This window comes from Orbicella franksi, chromosome 10 (genome assembly GCF_964199315.1).
Source record: "Orbicella franksi chromosome 10, jaOrbFran1.1, whole genome shotgun sequence".
Classification (NCBI taxonomy): domain Eukaryota; kingdom Metazoa; phylum Cnidaria; class Anthozoa; order Scleractinia; family Merulinidae; genus Orbicella; species Orbicella franksi.
The window spans coordinates 13,119,815-13,139,581 of record NC_138154.1 but is presented as its reverse complement, the minus strand read 5'-3'; the positions used below and the strand labels follow the sequence as shown (position 1 = coordinate 13,139,581).

Genomic DNA, 19,767 nt, shown 5'->3' with positions numbered 1-19,767 from the left:
CATGAGAGTCACATTAGTAGAATAGGCGCCATCTTGATTTTGGATGACTCAGCCCCAAGCCTTAGCGCGGTAAGTCGTGACAAATAATCGGCTAGTATACGGCAAGCTGGTAGCCCAATAAAATTTAACCTGATTTGGCTCCGACAAAAAATATGTAGTTCTACAACAAAAACTCGGCTAGTGTGCGGCAGCCTTAAAACTAAAAACAATCTTGACTCGCACGTACACGTTTTCCTCAGCTTTGTTTCGGTTATATGTAGTTGCTTCCAATTTTGAGTTTTCATTTGCTTGCTGGACGATATGTGTCCTTTGTAATTTGCCATGGAAAGGGTTTTTTTGGCGATTTTGGTTTTGCCACTCTAAATGGACAACTACTCTAGCCTTGAGCTCAAAATTATGTTCTACGTTTGAAAATAGCTGTCAGTCGTGGCATAACCTATTCAAAATAACTGGCTTTCGCGTGCTTGTATGTAATATCGCCCAACTCATGTCGTCTGTGTGAATTCTTCTCCCTTCAATTTCCCTAGTCCAGTCCTAACACGATGACCTCACAATGTAACCTTACTTTACGAGCTTAAAGAAATATGTCTTCATTGTTTTGTTTGTTTGTTTGTTTGTTTTATTTTTTACAAAGGGCTATAGTAATTATAGTGTACTTTACTTTTGCAGGGATTTGGCGTCAAATGCTATTCAAGATCTACCCAGAGAGATATTCCGGAACTTAGGGGGGCTGTATTACCTGTAGGTTTGAAACAGTAACAGGGCTGTTGTACTCTCTATAGTACATATATATAAGTAGTATTTCCTCACTAGTACCAACATTTCACTTCTGTATTTCAGGCGAGAGCAAAACGTTGGCTATGATAGTACGCCCTGAACTATAAAGTCAGGACTTGCATTCCGTCATTTGTAATCTTCACCCTCACACCTTCCTCTTTATTATTACCGTTAAGTTTTGATAAATTATGAATCACAAATAAGCCGAAAATGTTTTGACTGCCCTCGAAGCTCAGTCAAAAGTCTCTTGAGTGTTTTAGCCCGGTTCCCGAAGTGACGTCACTAGTAGCCCTACCCAGATCCTACTTTGCGCGGTCGTGAACATAGAAATTACGTGTTTAAACGCCTGTAGAAACGCAGGGATTTTATCAATCGAGATAATTTTTTCGCTGAAGTAATCAGGGAAACTATTAGATTTTATTAAAGGAAAAAAGTTTTAGGGGGTTAGTGGCACTTAAACGTTGTAAACGAGGGTTTCTACCGGCTGTGCCCCAGAATCCAATATGGTTCTGGGTTAAACAAAGCATAAAATAGCGCCTTGTGCAGAGAATCGAATCGGTATTATCACATGCTGTCCCAATAGGTCAGTACAAAATGCAGTCTGCAAGACTGCAGACCGGGCACAAAATGCAGACTAGGTACAAAATGCAGACTGCAGACTGGGCACAAAACGCAGAAAGAGAATAAAGACTTTTTTCCGTCTGATACGTGACAACGTGTCATCTGAAAACATACCGAGTGTCACATAGTCGCTTTTCCACGGTCATCTTTCATCAACATTAGCATTATTGTGGAATATTCCTTGCTGGTTTCTTCATATATTTTGTCTTTGACAAAGCGGCCAGGCTACAGGCTATTTATCTGCTGCTCACCTGATTTGCCAGCTGACTTGCCTATCTCCGAAAGGCCGCCACGCTGCTGAATGCGAAGACAGCGGACGACTCGCTTTCAAAGTGCACAAAGCGAGAAGATATGAGTAGACTATGAAGGCTTGAAATTCTATTTAAGAATGACTGTGGCCTGATCGATTGGGAACATAGCTTGTGATAATACCGATCCGATATTTCCCCCGGGCCCCATTTCAAGCTTTGTTTATCCGAGTGCCAATCGGACTCTGCTATAACAAGAACGTACTGGGCACATGATCTGGGGGCACAGCAAGTAGAAACTCATAACCCATAGAAAAGTCCCCTCCACTAACTGTGATTTGCCCAAATTGTTCCCTTTTCTTTTCGTTTGTCCGCCATGTTGAATTATGAGGCGGATTACCGCTGTACGCTCGTTCGCAGACTCCCGTTCCCGGTTCCCCGTTCCACGTTAACATTTTCAGTAACAATAGAACTGTAACCAGGATAAGACATATTGGAATAAAAACGCTTTCTGTTTAAAAATATATTGAAAACATAAGCTTTCGGCTATCAGTCTATAGCCTTTCACGAATGAAAAATGTGGCGCGCAAGCGAAAATATATACGAATGGGGTGCGAAAAATTGAGAATAAAAACAAGCGTGAAAAAAGCTAGAAGATAAAAATGTAAATGAGGCCTGATTACAATAAAATCGAGTATTGCCTAGGTAACGGTTTTGAGTTGTTTTCCGCGTCGACGGTTTTTGCTCTGTGCCAAGATTCTAGTGTTTTCCGAACGCGGTAATTGCCTTTGTCAATGACACAAGCATTGTCGAAATCAATGGAGTGATTGTTTTGTCACGCATGGTTGGCAACATTAGAGCCATTTGAATAGTTCTTCAAGTTTCGTTGATGTTCCTTTTTTCGGGTTTGGAAGCATCTTCCGGTTTCTCCTATGTAATTTCAAGGGCAGTCTTTACATGGAATTTTGTAAACAACATTACATTGAAAATCTGAGGGTTATCTGAACTTCGGTTACGGGAATTCTTGTTGAAGGGTTTTAAGTGGTTTGTTGACAGCTCGGATATCATTTTTGCGGAGTAATCTTGTGAGGGGCTCGGTTAGGCCGCTGATGTAAGGGAGACATGCAAAACCCTGGTACATATTAGATGGATCAGCCCATTTGAAGAACATAGAAACCAGTTCTTCTGGTGGAGGAACTGTAGATGGGGGTGGCTTCTTATTGAGAATGTTAGAAATAACAGCCGGTGGGTAACCATTAGCTTCTAACGCGGCCCTAGCATGATTGGTTTCACGTGTTTTTCCTTCAAAGCTGCTAGGGAGGTTGGATGCCCGGAACAAGAGGGTCGAGGCGGTGCTGATTTTGTGTTCTTTTGCATGATGGGAAGAGAAATCCAAATAACGGTCAGTATGGCTTGGCTTCCGAAATATATCAATAAAGGCAACTCCATTTCTTCTGGAAACCAAGGTGTCTAAGAAGGCAATTTGGCCGTTGTTTTCAAGTTCGATTGTGAAAGAAATTTTGGGATCACAGGCGTTAAGAGTATCGTGGAAGGAAGAAACGGCGTCCTTCTTGATAATCACAAAGCTGTCGTCAACATATCGTTTCCAAACCCTTGGTGGGACTGGTGAGGTACTGATAGCTAAATCCTCGATCACTTCCATACAGAGGTAAGCAACAATGGGGCTTACTGGACTGCCCATTGCACAGCCGTGGATCTGTTTGTATATGCAGTTATTATAGACAAAATAATTGTTTGAAACAGTGAAATCCAGTAGAGAAATGATGTCATCTGTGCTGAGAATTGTTCTGGATCGTAATGTGTTGTCATTGTTTAATTTGCTCCGAATGTATTCACAGGCCTTGTTGACTGGAATAGCTGTGAAAAGCGACACAACGTCAAATGAGACCATAACTTCATCATCAGAGATTTCCATATTAGCCACTTCTTTGGCGAACTGTGAGGAATTGAGAACAGAATATCCATTGTGGTTCTGTATCGGCGATAGGATTTCCGAAAGGAACTTGAATGTATTGTAAAGGGCGGAGCCAATAGAAGAAACAATCGGCCGAAGAGGGAAGCCCGGTTTGTGGTGTTTAATAGAACCACGGATGGGGGGAGGAGAACCGTCTGTAGAATGGAGTTTGCGATAAGTCAATTCATCAATCTTATTTTGTCTTTTAAGATCGAGGAGTCTGTTGTTCAATTCTTTTTCAATTTTAGAGAATGGTGACTTGTCAACTGGATGGTAGGTGTCACGGTCAACAAGTAGGGCTTCCATTTTTGTGTCATAGTCTGTTTTGTCCATAACAACAAAACAGTTGCCTTTGTCAGCTTTCATTATCACACGTTCATGGTCATCTTTAAGGTTCTTTAGGGCTTTCAATTCGGCTTTGGTGATGTTGCTATGTGGTGGAGGTCGAGCTCTGTGGAGCAGAGAGGCAGTGGTAGTTCGTATGGCGTCCTTCGAGTCATCGGGAAGGCGGGCGATGGCGGCTTCAACTTCGGAGACGATATCTTTGACAGGGATAGTTCGTGGGGTTGGAGCAAACTTAGGGCCCTTCTCAAGGAGGGAACGTTCTGCCGCAGAAAGCGGTTTTTGAGATAAATTGATTGCCCAGTTTTGTTTGTTGATCGCGGTAGGGTGGTCATCAACAGCTGTTGATGACCACGTGTGATAATGAATCTAGAATCTTGGCACAGAGCAAAAACCGTCGACGCGGAAAACAACTCAAAACCGTTGCCTAGGCAATACTCGATTTTATTGTAATCAGGCCTCATTTACATTTTTATCTTCTAGCTTTTTTCACGCTTGTTTTTATTCTCAATTTTTCGCACCCCATTCGTATATATTTTCGCTTGCGCGCCACATTTTTCATTCGTGAAAGGCTATAGACTGATAGCCGAAAGCTTATGTTTTCAATACATTTTTAAACAGAGAGCGTTTTTATTCCAATATTTTTAGTAACATCCAACGTATATTTAGTTAAATTAATTTTCGTTTAGTAGTGTCTAATAGCCCGTCCAATGTGTGATCTTCTTACAAGTCGTTTACATTGGCGCTTCCAGCGTCTGTGCAACGTATATTCCGTTTAAATTTATTTACGTGAGCGTTTTATGGTCCCCCCTGTTATGTGCGATCTAGTTATAAGTCGTTGTGTGCAGCGTATATTGGGTTTTAATTAGTGTTCTTTGGCCTTTTGTGGCGTAATATTTGGTAAAAACTTGTTTACGTCGGTACTTTTAGCGTCGTTCAGCAACGCTCTTTTGTTTATTTACTTTCGCTGGTATTTATATTCCGCACATTTAAGCAAGCTCTTTCTTCGTGCATATACCCTAGGGACTTGGGGTGTTTTTTGCGCTCCTAGCGTCTCTGAACGTTCTTGTCTTCCCTTTGTTACGTTCTTTTCATTTCAGTGTCACTGGTTTTGTTTCTGTTCTTTTGTTTTTCGCGTTAATTACTTCTTAGTACCGTACAGCCTTGTTTTCCCCGCTGTTTTTTTTTTTTTTTAATTTATTGTTTCACATGCTGTATCTTCGTTTGCATTTATACTTTTCTATTTTTTCTATTTTTTATGGCCAGAAATTGTATAGCTAAAATAGATCGTTAATGTTCAGCTTTTTGCTTGTTCTAGCGAGAAAAGCCTACGAACACGTTTTCTCGCACAGCCCATCTTTTTTGTTTGTTTTGTTTTGTTTTTAGCCTTTGTTTTGTTTTCCCGCTTCTCATTTAGTTCTTTTCTTCCCTTCCCTACACCAGAGTCGTAGCCAGGCGGGTTCTCTTATTATAATCCGTTTCCTGGTCTCCGGATCGGATTCCTGACTCGGCTTGGCTGTGGGTCCTCCTTCTTTTGAGTTCCCTCCTCACCTGCCATCTGCCTTCTTGTTACCTTTAGTTTTCCGAGCCCACGTTTTTTTCCGCCAGGATCATAGAAGCCTCTAGCCATCCTTCCTCAGAGTTTTGGTGCAGTTGGGAGGGAAAGACTCACAACTGGGCCGGGCCTCTTCCTTCTATCATATCCGTCATCAGGCCAGTATTATGCCAATGTTACCCAGATTCCGTTCCGGGACTCAGACCATTTCATCGCAGCGAACTTTCAGAATTACCAGAATTTCAGCGACGCTGGAAAATTTAACCCAAAACCATCAGCTTACTCTGCGCCTTACGCAAAATTTTTCTACCATAACTTATCCTCATTAAGGCACAGAGTGGATATTATGTGAGTGTAAATTATTCACTCTTTGTGAAAGTCAGCAAAATCAGCAAAAGATTGACTGATTCGTTGTATTATACATTCATTGTATTATTTCCTGCTGCAAAGCAAGCCCTTTGAAATGTAGGCAATCGGTTAATTGGGAGCATTTGCCATTTTTTGTGCTAGTTGATGAGATGAGATATTTGTTACTGGAGTGTAGGTATCTTCCAATCAAACAATCAATCAATCAATCAATCAAACAGTCAATCACTCAATCAATCAGTCAATCATTTGATCAACAACATTTTAGCTTCATTTATAACACAAAGTACAAGCTCACACCATAGCGAAGCATAACCACAATACCTCTAAATAGAGTGGATACCCAAGAAAACCTAAATCTTGTTATGAAGCCCGCAAATAATCAACGGTTATTCCATGAGTGCAGGTTGGATATGAGACGATGGGTTGCCAACGATGCATGTAGCATTGAGTTGCCTATAATCGTTTTATATCCAACAAGCGTGAGTGCAATAATCGTTTTTATTATACATTGTAGTCACCATCTGTCTTGTCATTGGCTAAAAGCCTACAGTTAATTCTGAGAAACAGCGCAACCTACAGATTATTCACTAATATGCTAGCAGACTAGTGAATAATCCGTAGCTTGCGCGTACAATGCCTGATTTCTAAGAGCAGTGTCAAGTTCACGGACTGCGAAGTAAGAACATGGCTTGTCGAAAATAAACTGTGTTCGGTGCGATAATGCGTTTGTCGTTATTTTCTTTAAAACAATGTATAATAAAACAATTATGAGATTCGGTTTTTGTGATATCCGAAATAATCAAGGTCTCGGCTAGTATTATGAATTTTAGTATCGTATGATGAATTTTAGTATTTAATGAATTTTAGTATTTTATCATCCATTATAATTTACTATATTTTCTTTATATTGGTTTCGTTATCGTTTTTCTCATTTTAATTCTGTAAGAGCATTGAGATTTTTAACGTAATGCGCTAGAAATAAATTATTATTATTATTATTATTATTATTATTATTATTATTATCAGCCTCAGCCTTTGGGTTCGGCTGATAACACTTACCTCGACATTGATTATTCCGGATATCACAAAAACCTCATAATTGTTTATCATGATTAAATTATAGATAAAAACTTACTATATTTGTAGAGCATGGCATAATTCCTGAATGATATATTAGTATTACGGCTAACAAGCCAACGAAAACTCAACTTGTATTATGCAATGATCCAGTTGTAAATAAAACTGATTGTATATATGGCTTAAGAAATTGAAATAAGAGAAATGCATACATCACATTAATGTATGGTCAACAATGTTAGTTAATAAAAAGAGCAAAGAAATCATTGTCTAAATCTCCAAATATACTAAGCTTACTTTTCGAACAATGTGATTATGATTTCTAAGTACAGTAAACAAATGCAAATCAACTCTAATATGGTAATTTATTTCAGTTTTGAATATCTAACTTGGGCAAAGAGAAAAAGGTCACAGTTTATATTCAAACTGAGGCGAAGGAGCGTACTTAATCAAATAGTGAAAATATATTCCGCAAATCGACGCGACGGCGTTACAGTCAACTGATCGTTGAATAACCTCTTCCGTGACTCACATTTATAAAACAAGTCATTCCACTAATTCCTTCCTAATGTAAAGCGATGGAATATATTACTCTCTTGTTTCCGAAAGTCTTGAAAAGGCGTCTGTGAGTTATGTTGTTTTCAAACTCAAGCGGTACTGTCTTTGAATTTCTGGTCACCGATGGAGCGGACATTTCAAACTTCTGACGGTTCAAAGCAATGAATATTGGCTCTTAAAAGTACAACGACTCCTGTAGAGCCTGCACAGGACACATGCCAAGTCTGTCTTAGCTTTTGCGAGCAACTTTATCCCTGTTGTCTCGATTTGTCGACTTGCATGAACACCTGGAGGTGAAACAAGAATTGCAAACGGGTTTCGTCATTTGTACTTAATTACGAAGCTAGATTTTCGAGACGTAAAAGAAATGATAAGATGCAGAACTCAATACCAAGCTACAAATCAAAAACTGCTTACCTTTAAAACTAAAAGCAGGGGAAACTAGCGATCACGATGGTTGGTGCGCCGTACGACACAAGACCACGTGACTGACTCTCGTAGACAAATAAATAAATAAGTAAATAAATAAATCGGCTCATGGCATAGGGTGGCTATACACTTCGTGTAAGGCACACAAAAAGGAGCGAAGCTAGCGCGAAACGCGCGGGGGTGGGGGGGGGTGGGGTTTGCGAGCGAAGCGGGTAAGAAGAATAAAGAGACTGTAGACACCTTTTGAAAAAAGAGTACTCATTATCCTCCTCCCCCTGTTTTCGGCTCGTTACTAACAGCCCCACCCCTTGACCAATTAATTAAATCGGACCAGTAAAATTTAAGCGGTAAATTAGGCTTGTTTAATTAATTACAAGTATCAGTTTCCAATCAACAACGCGAACGGACGTGCATTCAGCTCAAGTAAGTTGAGAATGTCGTCTCGGGCGACTTCTTCAACTCGATCCAAAAAAAGCTGCTTAAAGGGGGAGAAAGCCAAAATCAAGCGGTCCTTCCGATTTTAGCAGGATATCGGCTTTGTCTCGTTATTCGCTTGGGGGATCTTGGGAAGACGTGGCTTACATATCTGTGTAGAATTTATACCGAGGCTGTTACACGCTGTGGCACTCGATTGTCAACTACAATGATCGTGTCACAATTGTTTAGCGGAGTTTCTTCGTTCTATAACAGATTTTGGAATTTTGCATCCGAAACGTCTTCTGCCGTCTTCCGAAAAAAAGCTTGCATTTCGCTTCTCCAATCAGCAGAAGCACGTCGTCCGTTGTTGACAAAACAATGTAAAGAATCCTAAGTTCTTCCATCTCTTCTATTTGTTCTTTCGTTATGCTTTTGAGTGTCGAAACAATAAGAACAAAAACATTCGCACATTTGCATAGCTATTGCCGTTGCGTAGAGTTGATATATCAGACTTTCCTAAAATCCGGTCGGGAAAATTGCCACTGTAACAACGTCTTCCGACCGAAGAAGATAACAGCAACATCTTTCTGTTCATCTTTGAGCGAAGACACGCAAGTGTCAAACATGACAACTGCCGCAAGCCGCAAAACGCGCCTGCATGCAAACATAATCGGTCGTTGTCAAGGTGATGACACTTTTCTCGCCTTTCAACAAATGGGAATTTTCCGTTTCTGCAGAAACGAGTAGTTCATTTGTTCCCAAAGGTGTCTACAAACCCCTCTATTGTTCTCGTTCTCCACCCACTACCCTGTCAAGTCTTCTGCTTTGCGCTTGTGTCCAGTTCTCTCGCGATTCTATCCGCGCATTCAACGATCGTATAAAAACACGAGAGAATAGAGGGCTGTGAACAGTTTAGCGTAATTTAAGGCCGCCGCACGCCAGCCGATTTCTTGTCAGCCGACAAAAAATTTTCACTTGTCGGCGAGTGTGCGGTGAATTCAGACAGGTCTGCGACAAAATCAGGGCTAGTCGGGCGATATCTCACAATGATAGATCTCAAAACGTCTTGTCGGGCCTTGTCGGCTAGTGTGCGGTGGACCAAGACAATTTGTCGGGGCTCGCGCGCGCCTCAGCCAATTAGGAATTGTCATGACAGTCACGTTAGTGGAATAGGCGCCATCTTGATTTCGGATGACTCAGCCCCAAGCCTTAACGCGGTAAGTCGTGACAAATAATCGGCTAGTATACGGCAAGCTGGTAGCCCAATAAAATTTAACCTGATTTGGCTCCGACAAAAAATATGTAGTTCTACAACAAAAGCTCGGCTAGAGTGCGGCAGCCTTAAAACTAAAAACAATCTTGACTCGCGCGCACACGTTTTCCTCAGCTTTGTTTCGGTTATATGTAGTTGCTTCCAATTTTGAGTTTTCATTTGCTTGCTGGACGATATGTGTCCTTTGTAATTTGCCATGGAAAGGGTTTTTTTGGCGATTTTGGTTTTGCCACTCTAAATGGACAACTACTCTAGCCTTGAGCTCAAAATTATGTTCTACGTTTGAAAATAGCTGTCAGTCGTGGCATAACCTATTCAAAATAACTGGCTTTCGCGTGCTTGTATGTAATATCGCCCAACTCATGTCGTCTGTGTGAATTCTTCTCCCTTCAATTTCCCTAGTCCAGTCCTAACACGATGACCTCACAATGTAACCTTACTTTACGAGCTTAAAGAAATATGTCTTCATTGTTTTGTTTGTTTGTTTGTTTGTTTTATTTTTTACAAAGGGCTATAGTAATTATAGTGTACTTTACTTTTGCAGGGATTTGGCGTCAAATGCTATTCAAGATCTACCCAGAGAGATATTCCGGGACTTATGGCGGCTGTATTACCTGTAGGTTTGAAACAGTAACAGGGCTGTTGTACTCTCTATAGTACATATATATAAGTAGTATTTCCTCACTAGTACCAACATTTCACTTCTGTATTTCAGGCGAGAGCAAAACGTTGGCTATGATAGTACGCCCTGAACTATAAAGTCAGGACTTGCATTCCGTCATTTGTAATCTTCACCCTCACACCTTCCTCTTTATTATTACCGTTAAGTTTTGATAAATTATGAATCACAAATAAGCCGAAAATGTTTTGACTGCCCTCGAAGCTCAGTCAAAAGTCTCTTGAGTGTTTTAGCCCGGTTCCCGAAGTGACGTCACTAGTAGCCCGACCCAGATCCTACCTTGCGCGGTCGTGAACATAGAAATTACATGTTTAAACGCCTGTAGAAACGCAGGGATTTTATCAATCGAAGTAATCAGGAAAACTATTAGATTTAATAAAATGGAAAAAAGTTTTGGGGGGGATAGTGGCACTTAAACGTTGTAAACGAGGGTTTCTACCGGCTGTGCCCCAGAATCCAATATGGTTCTGGGTTAAACAAAGCATAAAATAGCGCCTTGTGCAGAAAATCGAATCGGTATTATCACATGCTGTCCCAATAGGTCAGTAAAAAATGCAGTCTACAAGACTGCAGACCGGGCACAAAATGCAGACTAGGTACAAAATGCGGACTGCAGACTGTGCACAAAACGCAGACAGAGAATAAAGACTTTTTTTCCGTCTGATACGTGACAACGTGTCATCTGAAAACATACCGAGTGTCACACAGTCGCTTTTCCACGGTCATCTTTCATCAACATTAGCATTATTGTGGAATATTCCTTGCTGGTTTCTTCATATATTTTGTCTTTGACAAAGCGGCCAGGCTACAGGCTATTTATCTGCTGCTCACCTGATTTGCCAGCTGACTTGCCTATCTCCGAAAGGCCGCCACGCTACTGAATGCGAAGACAGCGGACGACTCGCTTTCAAAGTGCACAAAGCGAGAAGATATGAGTAGACTATGAAGGCTTGAAATTCTATTTAAGAATGACTGTGGCCTGATCGATTGAGAACGTAGCTTGTGATAATACCGATCCGATATTTCCCCCGGGCCCCATTTCAAGCTTTGTTTATCCGAGTGCCAATCGGACTCTGCTATAACAAGAACGTACTGGGCACATGATCTGGGGGCACAGCAAGTAGAAACTCATAACCCATAGAAAAGTCCCCTCCACTAACTGTGATTTGCCCAAATTGTTCCCTTTTCTTTTCGTTTGTCCGCCATGTTGAATTATCAGGCGGATTACCGCTGTACGCTCGTTCGCAGACTCCCGTTCCCGGTTCCCGGTTCCCCGTTCCCCGTTCTTACGTTGCCCGTTCTCCGTTCCCCGTTCCCCGTTCTCCGTTCCTCGTTGCCCGTTGCCCGTTGCCCGTTGCCCGTTGCCCGTTGCCCGTTGCCCGTTCCCGTTCACCGTTCTCCGTTCTCCGTTCTCCGTTCCCGTTCCCCGTTTCCTCGTTAACATTTTTAGTAACATCCAACGTATATTTAGTGAAATGCATTTTCGTTTAATAGTGTCTAATAGCCCGTCCTATGTGTGATCTTGTTACAAGTCGTTTACGTTGGCGCTTCTAGCGTCTGTGCAACGTATATTCCGTTTAAATTTATTTACGTGAGCGTTTTATGGTCCCCCCTGTTATGTGCGATCTAGTTATAAGTCGTTGTGTGCAGCGTATATTTGGTTTTAATTAGTTTTCTTTGGCCTTTTGTGGCGTAATATTTAGTAAAAACTTGTTTACGTCGGTACTTTTAGCGTCGGTCAGCAACGCTCTTTTGTTTATTTACTTTCGCTCGTATTTGTATTCCGCACATTTAAGCAAGCTCTTTTTTCATGCATATACTCTAGGGACTTGGGTTTTTTTGCGCTCCTAGCGTCTCTGAACGTTCTTGTCTTCGCTTTGTTACGTTCTTTTCATTTCAGTGTCACTGGTTTTATTTCTGTTCTTCTGTTTTTCGCGTTAATTACTTCTTAGTATCGTACAGCCTTGTTTTCCCCGCTGTTTTTTTTTTTTTTTTTTTTGTACTGTTTCACATGCTGTATCTTCGTTTGCATTTATACTTTTCTATTTTTTTCTATTTCTTATCGCCAGAAATTGTGTAGCTAAAATAGATCGTTAATGTTCAGCTTTTTGCTTGTTCTAGCGAGATAAGCCTATGAACACGTTTTCTCACACAGCCCATCTTTTTTGTTTGTTTTGTTTTGTTTTGTTTTTAGCCTTTGTTTTGTTTTCCCGCTTCTCATTTAGTTCTTTTCTTCCCTTCCCTACACCAGAGTCGTAGCCAGGCGGGTTCTCTTATTATAATCCGTTTCCTGGTCTGCGGAGCGGATTCCTGGCTCGGCTTGGCTGTGGGTCCTCCTTCTTTTGAGTTCCCTCCTCACCTGCCATCTGCCTTCTTGTTATCTTTAGTTTTCCGAGCCCACGTTTTTTTCCGCCAGGATCATAGAAGCCTCTAGCCATCCTTCCTCAGAGTTTTGGTGCAGTTGGGAGGGAAAGATTCACAACTGGGCCGGGCCTCTTCCTGCTATCATATCTGTCATCAGGCCAGTATTATGCCAATGTTACCCAGATTCCGTTCCGGGACCCAGACCATTTCGTCGCAGCGAACTTTCAGAATTACCAGAATTTCAGCGACGCTGGAAAATTTAACCCAAAACCTTTAGCTTACTCTGCGCCTTGCGCAAAATTTTTCTACCATAACTTATCCTCATTAAGGCACAGAGTGGCTATTATGTGAGTGTGAATTATTCACTCTTTGTGAAAGTCGGCAAAATCAGCAAAAGATTGACTGATTCGTTGTATTATACATTCATTGTATTATTTCCTGCTGCAAAGCAAGCCCTTTGAAATGTAGGCAATCGATTAATTGGGAGCATTTGCCATTTTTTGTGCTAGCTGATGAGATGAGATATTTGTTACTGGAGTGTAGGTATCTTTCAATCAATCAATCAATTAATCAGTCAATCAATCCATCCATCCATCCATCCATCCATCCATCAAACAGTCAATCACTCTATCGATGAGTCAATCAGTGAATCATTTAATCAATAATATTTTAGCTTCATTTATAACACAAAGTACAAGCTCACACCATGTCAAAGCATAACCACAATACCTCTAAATAGACTGGATTCCCCCCAAGAAAGCCTAAATCTTTTTATGAAGCCCGCAATTAACGGTTATCAGAAGCCATAAGCGGGGACGGAGACCGTAAGTCTTGGGATCCGCGCGCACCTATGGTATGGGACAATTTTTCTATTTTTAGAACAAATTGCGCCATCCTGACGTCATATATCCACGCGGATCCACGCACATGTCGGGGGCTCTCGCGTGGATGCTGTCACGGTGCGTGATCAAATGGTGAGAGTGGCGAGATTCTCTTGTAGATTTTTCACAGGGATGGCAGGGAATAAGGCAGGGAATATGAACCAGGGCTCTTATATGTAGCTTCATGCTCTGTGCTAATGGAAAAGGTGAGTTTTTCAGGGTCGAAGACAAGACTTCAATTTCGCGCTGTGAATGAATAATATCCGCTCGCGCTAGTTGTACAGGTAAGATTTTGCGTTCGTTCTGTAAAGGAAAGTTATGTGAGAAAACTCTTTACCCTGGAATCGAGTTAATTTGTGAGTTTCCCAAGCAATGCTTAATCATAACTAAACCCTGGTTTTGATAGTTTCTTATTGTTTCTGTTTGTTTGGCGAGTTTGCAAAAGTTTTTGAAAGGAAAGTCTGACACGTTCATAAGTAGCTCATTTGCATAGTGCGAGTCGGTGTTTTCAATTGTCAAAAAATCTTGACAAAGATTTCTTTCGTTGCCTTTTGTGCTGAGATACTGCAACAATTTTCACCAACGCCAAAAGGCTACTAACATCATGTGTGTTTCTTTAACACAGTGAAATTTTACACTGCGAAAATAACATAGACAAGGAGTTTTGATAACTCAACTAACAAAATCGAAATCGTTCATTCGAGTTGATTAAAGAAAGCGTCATCGTAACTTTGCTGATTATTTCTGCTGTATTCACATATTTTCAGCTAAACTTTTAATATGTTCTCAAACATTTATCAACCTTAAACATTTTTAATAACTATAGAGATATAGTATGAGTTCGATGAACGTTTTCACATGAAAGTGCGGAAGTCCAATTTGTCATGTTTTACTGACTGTACAAAACACGCATCGGCGGGCGCTCTTATTCATCGACAACAGACACTTTATTGGATTTTTACACAAACAAAACTGAGCAGCATCTACAGACATAAACTTTATTGTCACTTATTGGGCCTTGATGAAACATCAAGCGTTGCTTACAATTCAGGCGAAACTCAAACTTGCAATTATTCTGTTTTTACTTTTCGGTCGAGATAGACTCTGGCGAAATCCTCGCAAGCGTGTGGTAAGAGGAGGGAAACTTTGGAGTCCTGAAACAGTGCTATATCCAAATATATCCAACTGGTTTTTGGCTGTGTTATGGAAAAGCTGTTAATCTTCAACATATGTAAAACTTGAGTGGAGTAATGTGGAGCTCTTGTCAAAGAAGCAGCGAAACACAACTTGGTCAGTGATATAAAGAGGGACAAAACTAAATTCGACACTGTCTTACTTCACTCAAACTGGAGCAGCTTACGACGAAAATACTGAAGCAAAGTTCCAACAGACATGAACGTATTGATTTGTGGGCCAAAAGCATCAAACATTTCGGGAATTTTGGACGCCATTTCCCCGCGCTATATCCGCAAAAATCCACTCAGTATGTACGCACGTGTGCCGCACATGATGGCGCAATTTGTTCTAAAAATAGAAAAATTGTCCCATATCATAGGGACAACCCCAATACTAGAAATAGTGCGCGCTTACGGTCTCCGTCCCCGATTATGGCTCCTGCGGTTATTCCATGAGCGCAGGTTGGATATGAGAAGATTAGTAAATAATCCGTAGGTTGCGCGCGCAATGCATGATTTCCAAGAGCAGTGTCAAGTTCATGTAAGAACGTGGCTTGTCGAAAATAAACTGTGTTCGGCGCGATAATGCGTTTGTCGTCATTTTCTTCCAAACAATGTATAATAAAACAATTATGAGATTCGGTTTTTGTGTCAGATATCCGAAATAATCAAGGTCTCGGCTAGTGTTATCAGCCTCAGCCTTTGGCTTCGGCTGTTAACACTTTTCCGGATATCACAAAAACATAATTGTTTAGAATAATTAAATTATACATATATACTTACCATATTTGTAGAGCATGGCATAATTTCTAAATGATATACTAGTATTACGGCCAACAAGCCAATGAAAACTCAAACTGTATTATGCAATGATCCAGTTTTAAATAAAACTGATTGTATATATGCCTTAACAAATTTAAATAGGTCAAATCCATACATCACATTAAAGTATAGTCAACAATATTAATTAAAAAAAAAAAGTAGCAAAGAAATCATTGTCTAAATCTCCAAATATACCAAGCTTACTTTTCGAACAATGTGATTATGATTGCTAAGTACAGTAAACAAATGCAAATCAACTATAATATGGTAATTTATTTCACTTTTGAATATCTAACTTGGACAAAGAGAAAAAGGTCGCAGTTTATATTCAAACTGAGGCGAAGGAGCGTACTTACTCAAATGGGTAAAAATGTATTCCCCAAATCGACGCGACGGCGTTACAGTCAACTGATGGTTGAATGACCTCTTCCGTGGCTCACATTTGTAAAGAAGTAATTCCACTAATTCCATCCAAATGTAAAGTGATGAAATATATTACCCCCTTGTTTCCGAAAGTCTTGAGAAGACGTCTGTGATTTATGTTTTGAAACTCGAGCGGTTCTGTCTTTGAATTTCTGGTCACCGATGGAGACATTTTAAACCTCTGACGGTTCAAAGCAATGAATATTGGCTTTTATAAGTACAACGGCTCCTGTAGAACCTGCACTGGACACATGTCAAGTCTGTCCTAGCTTTCGCGAGGACCTTTACTCCCGTTGCCTCGATTTGTCGACTTGCACGAACACCTGAAAGTGAAACAGCAATTGCAAACGGGTTTCGTTATTTGCACTTAATTACGAAGCTTGATTTTCGACGTGTAAAAGAAATGATAAGATCTAGAACTCAATACCAAAATCAAAAATCAAAAACTACTTACCTTTAAAACTAATTAAAAGCAGGGGAAACTAGCGAGAGGGGGGTGAATAGGTTTTCGGATCGACGGATTTGGCCTTAAAAAGCGCACGGATTGTGGATTTTTGCGGTAAATCGAGCTGATTCGCGGATTTTGAAAACACAGTGGATCGTGGATCAGCTGTGAATACTGGCGCGGATTCCGGATTGTGCCTGTCTTGATGTTCGGATCTTGGTTTCTAAAGGAAATTTGGATTATAGATCTTTCTTCAGCCTTGGTCGGTATGTTAATGAGTTCATTCAATTATTTCTTTTTTCGAACGAAGCTCATTTAAACTCAGGTGTGAGTCTTTAATTGGAACTGTACTGTGTTAGAGTCATCAAGCATATTGCCTTCTTTACTATTTGTTCGAAATTAGCACTGATATTCACATTTACCAGTTTACCATTGAAATTTTACGCTTCTGTTTCCGGATGTGGTTGTGGTTTCGGATTTGAACAAAAATATTGGCAGATCGGCGGATTTGGTGAAAATAAGACACGGATCGGCGGATTTGCATACCCCTATTCACCCCCTCTAGCGACCACGATGGCTAGTGCGCCGTACGACACAAGGCCACGTGACTGACTCTCGTAGACAAATAAATAAATAAATAAATAAATAAATAAATCAGCTCATGGCATAGTGTGGCTATACACTTCGTGTAAGCCACACAAAAACGAACGAGGCTAGCGCGAAACACGCGGGGTTTGGAGGGGGGTGGGGTTTGCGAGCGAAGCGAGCAAGAAGAATAAAGAGACTGTAGACATCTTTTGAAAAAAGAGGACTTATTATCCTCCTCCCCCCTGTTTTCGGTTCGTCACAAACAGCTCCAGCCCTTGACCAATTAATTAAATCGGACCAATAAAATTTAAGCGGTAAATTAGGCTTGTTTAATTAATTGCAAGTATCAGTTTCCAAACAACAACGCGAACGGACGTGCGTTCAGCTCAAGTAAGTTGAGAATGTCGTCTCGAACGACTTCTTCAACTCGATCCAAAAATAGCTGCTAAAAGGGGGAGAAAGCCAAAATTGAGCGGTCCTTCCGATTTTAGCAGGATATCGCCTTTGTCTCGCTATTCGCATGGGGGATCTTGGCAAGACGCGGCTTACATATCTGTATAGAATTTATGCCGTGGCTGTTACACGCTGTGGCACTCGATCGTCAATTACAATGAGCGTGTCACAATTGTTTAGCGGAGAATCTTCGTTCTATAACAGATTTTGGAATTTTGCATCCAAAACGTCTTCCGCCGTCTTTGGAAAACAAGCTTCCATTTCGCTTCTCCAATCAACAGAAGCACGTCGTCCGTTGTTGACAAAACAATGTAAAGAATCCTAAGTTCTTCCATCGCTTCTATTTGTTCTTTCATTATGCTTTCGAGCGTCGAAAAACTAAGAACAAAAACATTCGCACATTTGCATAGCTATTGGAGGCAGCGTGGCCGAGTGGTTAGAGCGCCAGATTTGAAATCCATAGGTCCCGGGTTCAAATCCCCTTCTGACCGCTAGCTGATGTTGTTCTCGGTAGCCCCGAGTTCAACTTCTCGGCTGCGCTTGTGAATAGCCAACTGGTCTGCCTCCCGCCAGTTGGGATTCTTAACCTAGTTATGTTTATTTGAATATTTATTTATCATTGTTTGTTTACATTGGTCCTGAAAAGCCCCGATGGGGAGTGGCCAGTTAAGTATACATACATACACAAACGTTACCGTTGCGTAGAGTTGATATATCAGACTTTCCTCAAATCCGGTTGGCGAAATTGCCACTGTAGCAACGTCTTTCGACCGAAGAAGATAACAGCAACCTCTTTCTGTTCATCTTTGAGCGAAGAAACGCAAGTGTCAAACATGACAACTGCCGCAAGCCGCGAAACGCGCCTAGACGCAAACATGATCGGTCGTTGTCAAGGTGATGACACCTTTGTCGCCTTTCAACCAATAGGAATTTTATGTTTCTGCAGAAACGAGAAATTCATTTGTTGCCAAACGTGTCTACAGCCCCTCTATTTTTCTCGTTCTCCACCCACTACCCTGTCAAGTCTTCTGCTTTGCGCTTGTGTCCAGTTCTCTCGCGATTCTATCCGCGCATTCAACGATCGAATAAAAACACGAGAGAATAGAGGGCTGTGAACGGTTAAGCGTAATTTAAGGCCGCCAATTTTTTGTCGGCCAACAAAAAATCTTCACTTGTCGGCTACTGTGCGGTGAATTCAGACAGGTCTGCGACAAGATCGGGGCTTGTCGGGCGATATCTGACAGTGTTAGATCTCAAAACGTCTTGTCGGGCCTTGTCGGCTAGTGTGCGGTGCACCAAAACAATTTGTCGGGGCTCGCGCGCGCCTAAGCCAATTAGGAATTGTCATGAGAAACACGTTAGTGGATGAATAGGCGCTACCTTGATTTTGGATGACTCGGCTCCAAGCCTGAACGCGGTTAGTCGCGACAAATAATTGGCTAGTGTACGGCAAGCTGGTAGCCCGATAAAATTTAACCCGATTTGACTCCGACAAAAAATCTGCCGTTCTACAACAAAAACTCGGCTAGTGTGCGGCAGCCTTAAAACCAAAAACAATTTTGACTCGCGCGCACACGTTTTCCTGAGCTTTGTTTCGGTTATATGTAGTTGCTTCCAATTTTGAGTTTTCATTTGCTTGCTGGACGATATGTGTCCTTTGTAATTTGCCATGGAAAGGTTTTTTTTGGCGATTTTGGTTTTGCCACTCTAAATGGACAACTACTCTAGCCTTGAGCTCAAAATTATGTTCTACGTTTGAAAATAGCTGTCAGTCATGGCATAACCTATTCAAAATAACTGGCTTTCGCGTGCTTGTATGTAATATCGCCCAACTCATGTCGTCTGTGTGAATTCTTCTCCCTTCAATTTCCCTAGTCCAGTCCTAACACGATGACCTCACAATGTAACCTTACTTTACGAGCTTAAAGAAATATGTCTTCATTGTTTTGTTTGTTTGTTTGTTTGTTTTATTTTTTACAAAGGGCTATAGTAATTATAGTGTACTTTACTTTTGCAGGGATTTGGCGTCAAATGCTATTCAAGATCTACCCAGAGAGATATTCCGGAACTTATGGCAGCTGTATTACCTGTAGGTTTGAAACAGTAACAGGGCTGTTGTACTCTCTATAGTACATATATATAAGTAGTATTTCCTCACTAGTACCAACATTTCACTTCTGTATTTCAGGCGAGAGCAAAACGTTGGCTATGATAGTACGCCCTGAACTATAAAGTCAGGACTTGCATTCCGTCATTTGTAATCTTCACCCTCACACCTTCCTCTTTATTATTACCG

At 41.0% G+C, this 19,767-nt stretch overlaps 1 protein-coding gene across 1 annotated transcript; it reads right to left on the bottom strand.

Annotated features, from left to right (window-relative positions):
- Positions 1 to 1,894: 1,894 nt before the first annotated feature.
- On the bottom strand, positions 1,895 to 5,593 carry LOC145501652 (uncharacterized). The gene is made up of 3 exons (XM_081481081.1): positions 5,515 to 5,593; positions 2,901 to 4,304; positions 1,895 to 2,118 (listed from the first exon to the last, which is right to left on the bottom strand). Exons 1-3 carry the CDS (start codon positions 5,591 to 5,593, stop codon positions 1,895 to 1,897), a joined length of 1,707 nt encoding a protein of 568 aa, XP_081337207.1.
- Positions 5,594 to 19,767: the final 14,174 nt, after the last annotated feature.

What these genes read in the sequence shown, in the direction of transcription:
- LOC145501652 (XM_081481081.1), bottom strand. Translation starts at nt 5,593, where the DNA reads ATGGCTAGAGGCTTCTATGATCCTGGCGGAAAAAAACGTGGGCTCGGA. An exon ending in AACAAGAAGGCAGATGGCAG is followed by an intron (nt 4,305 to 5,514) that starts GTGAGGAGGGAA and finishes GGTCATCAACAG; the next exon opens with CTGTTGATGACCACCCTACC. An exon ending in GGCCGCGTTAGAAGCTAATG is followed by an intron (nt 2,119 to 2,900) that starts GTTACCCACCGG and finishes TCCTGGTTACAG; the next exon opens with TTCTATTGTTACTGAAAATG.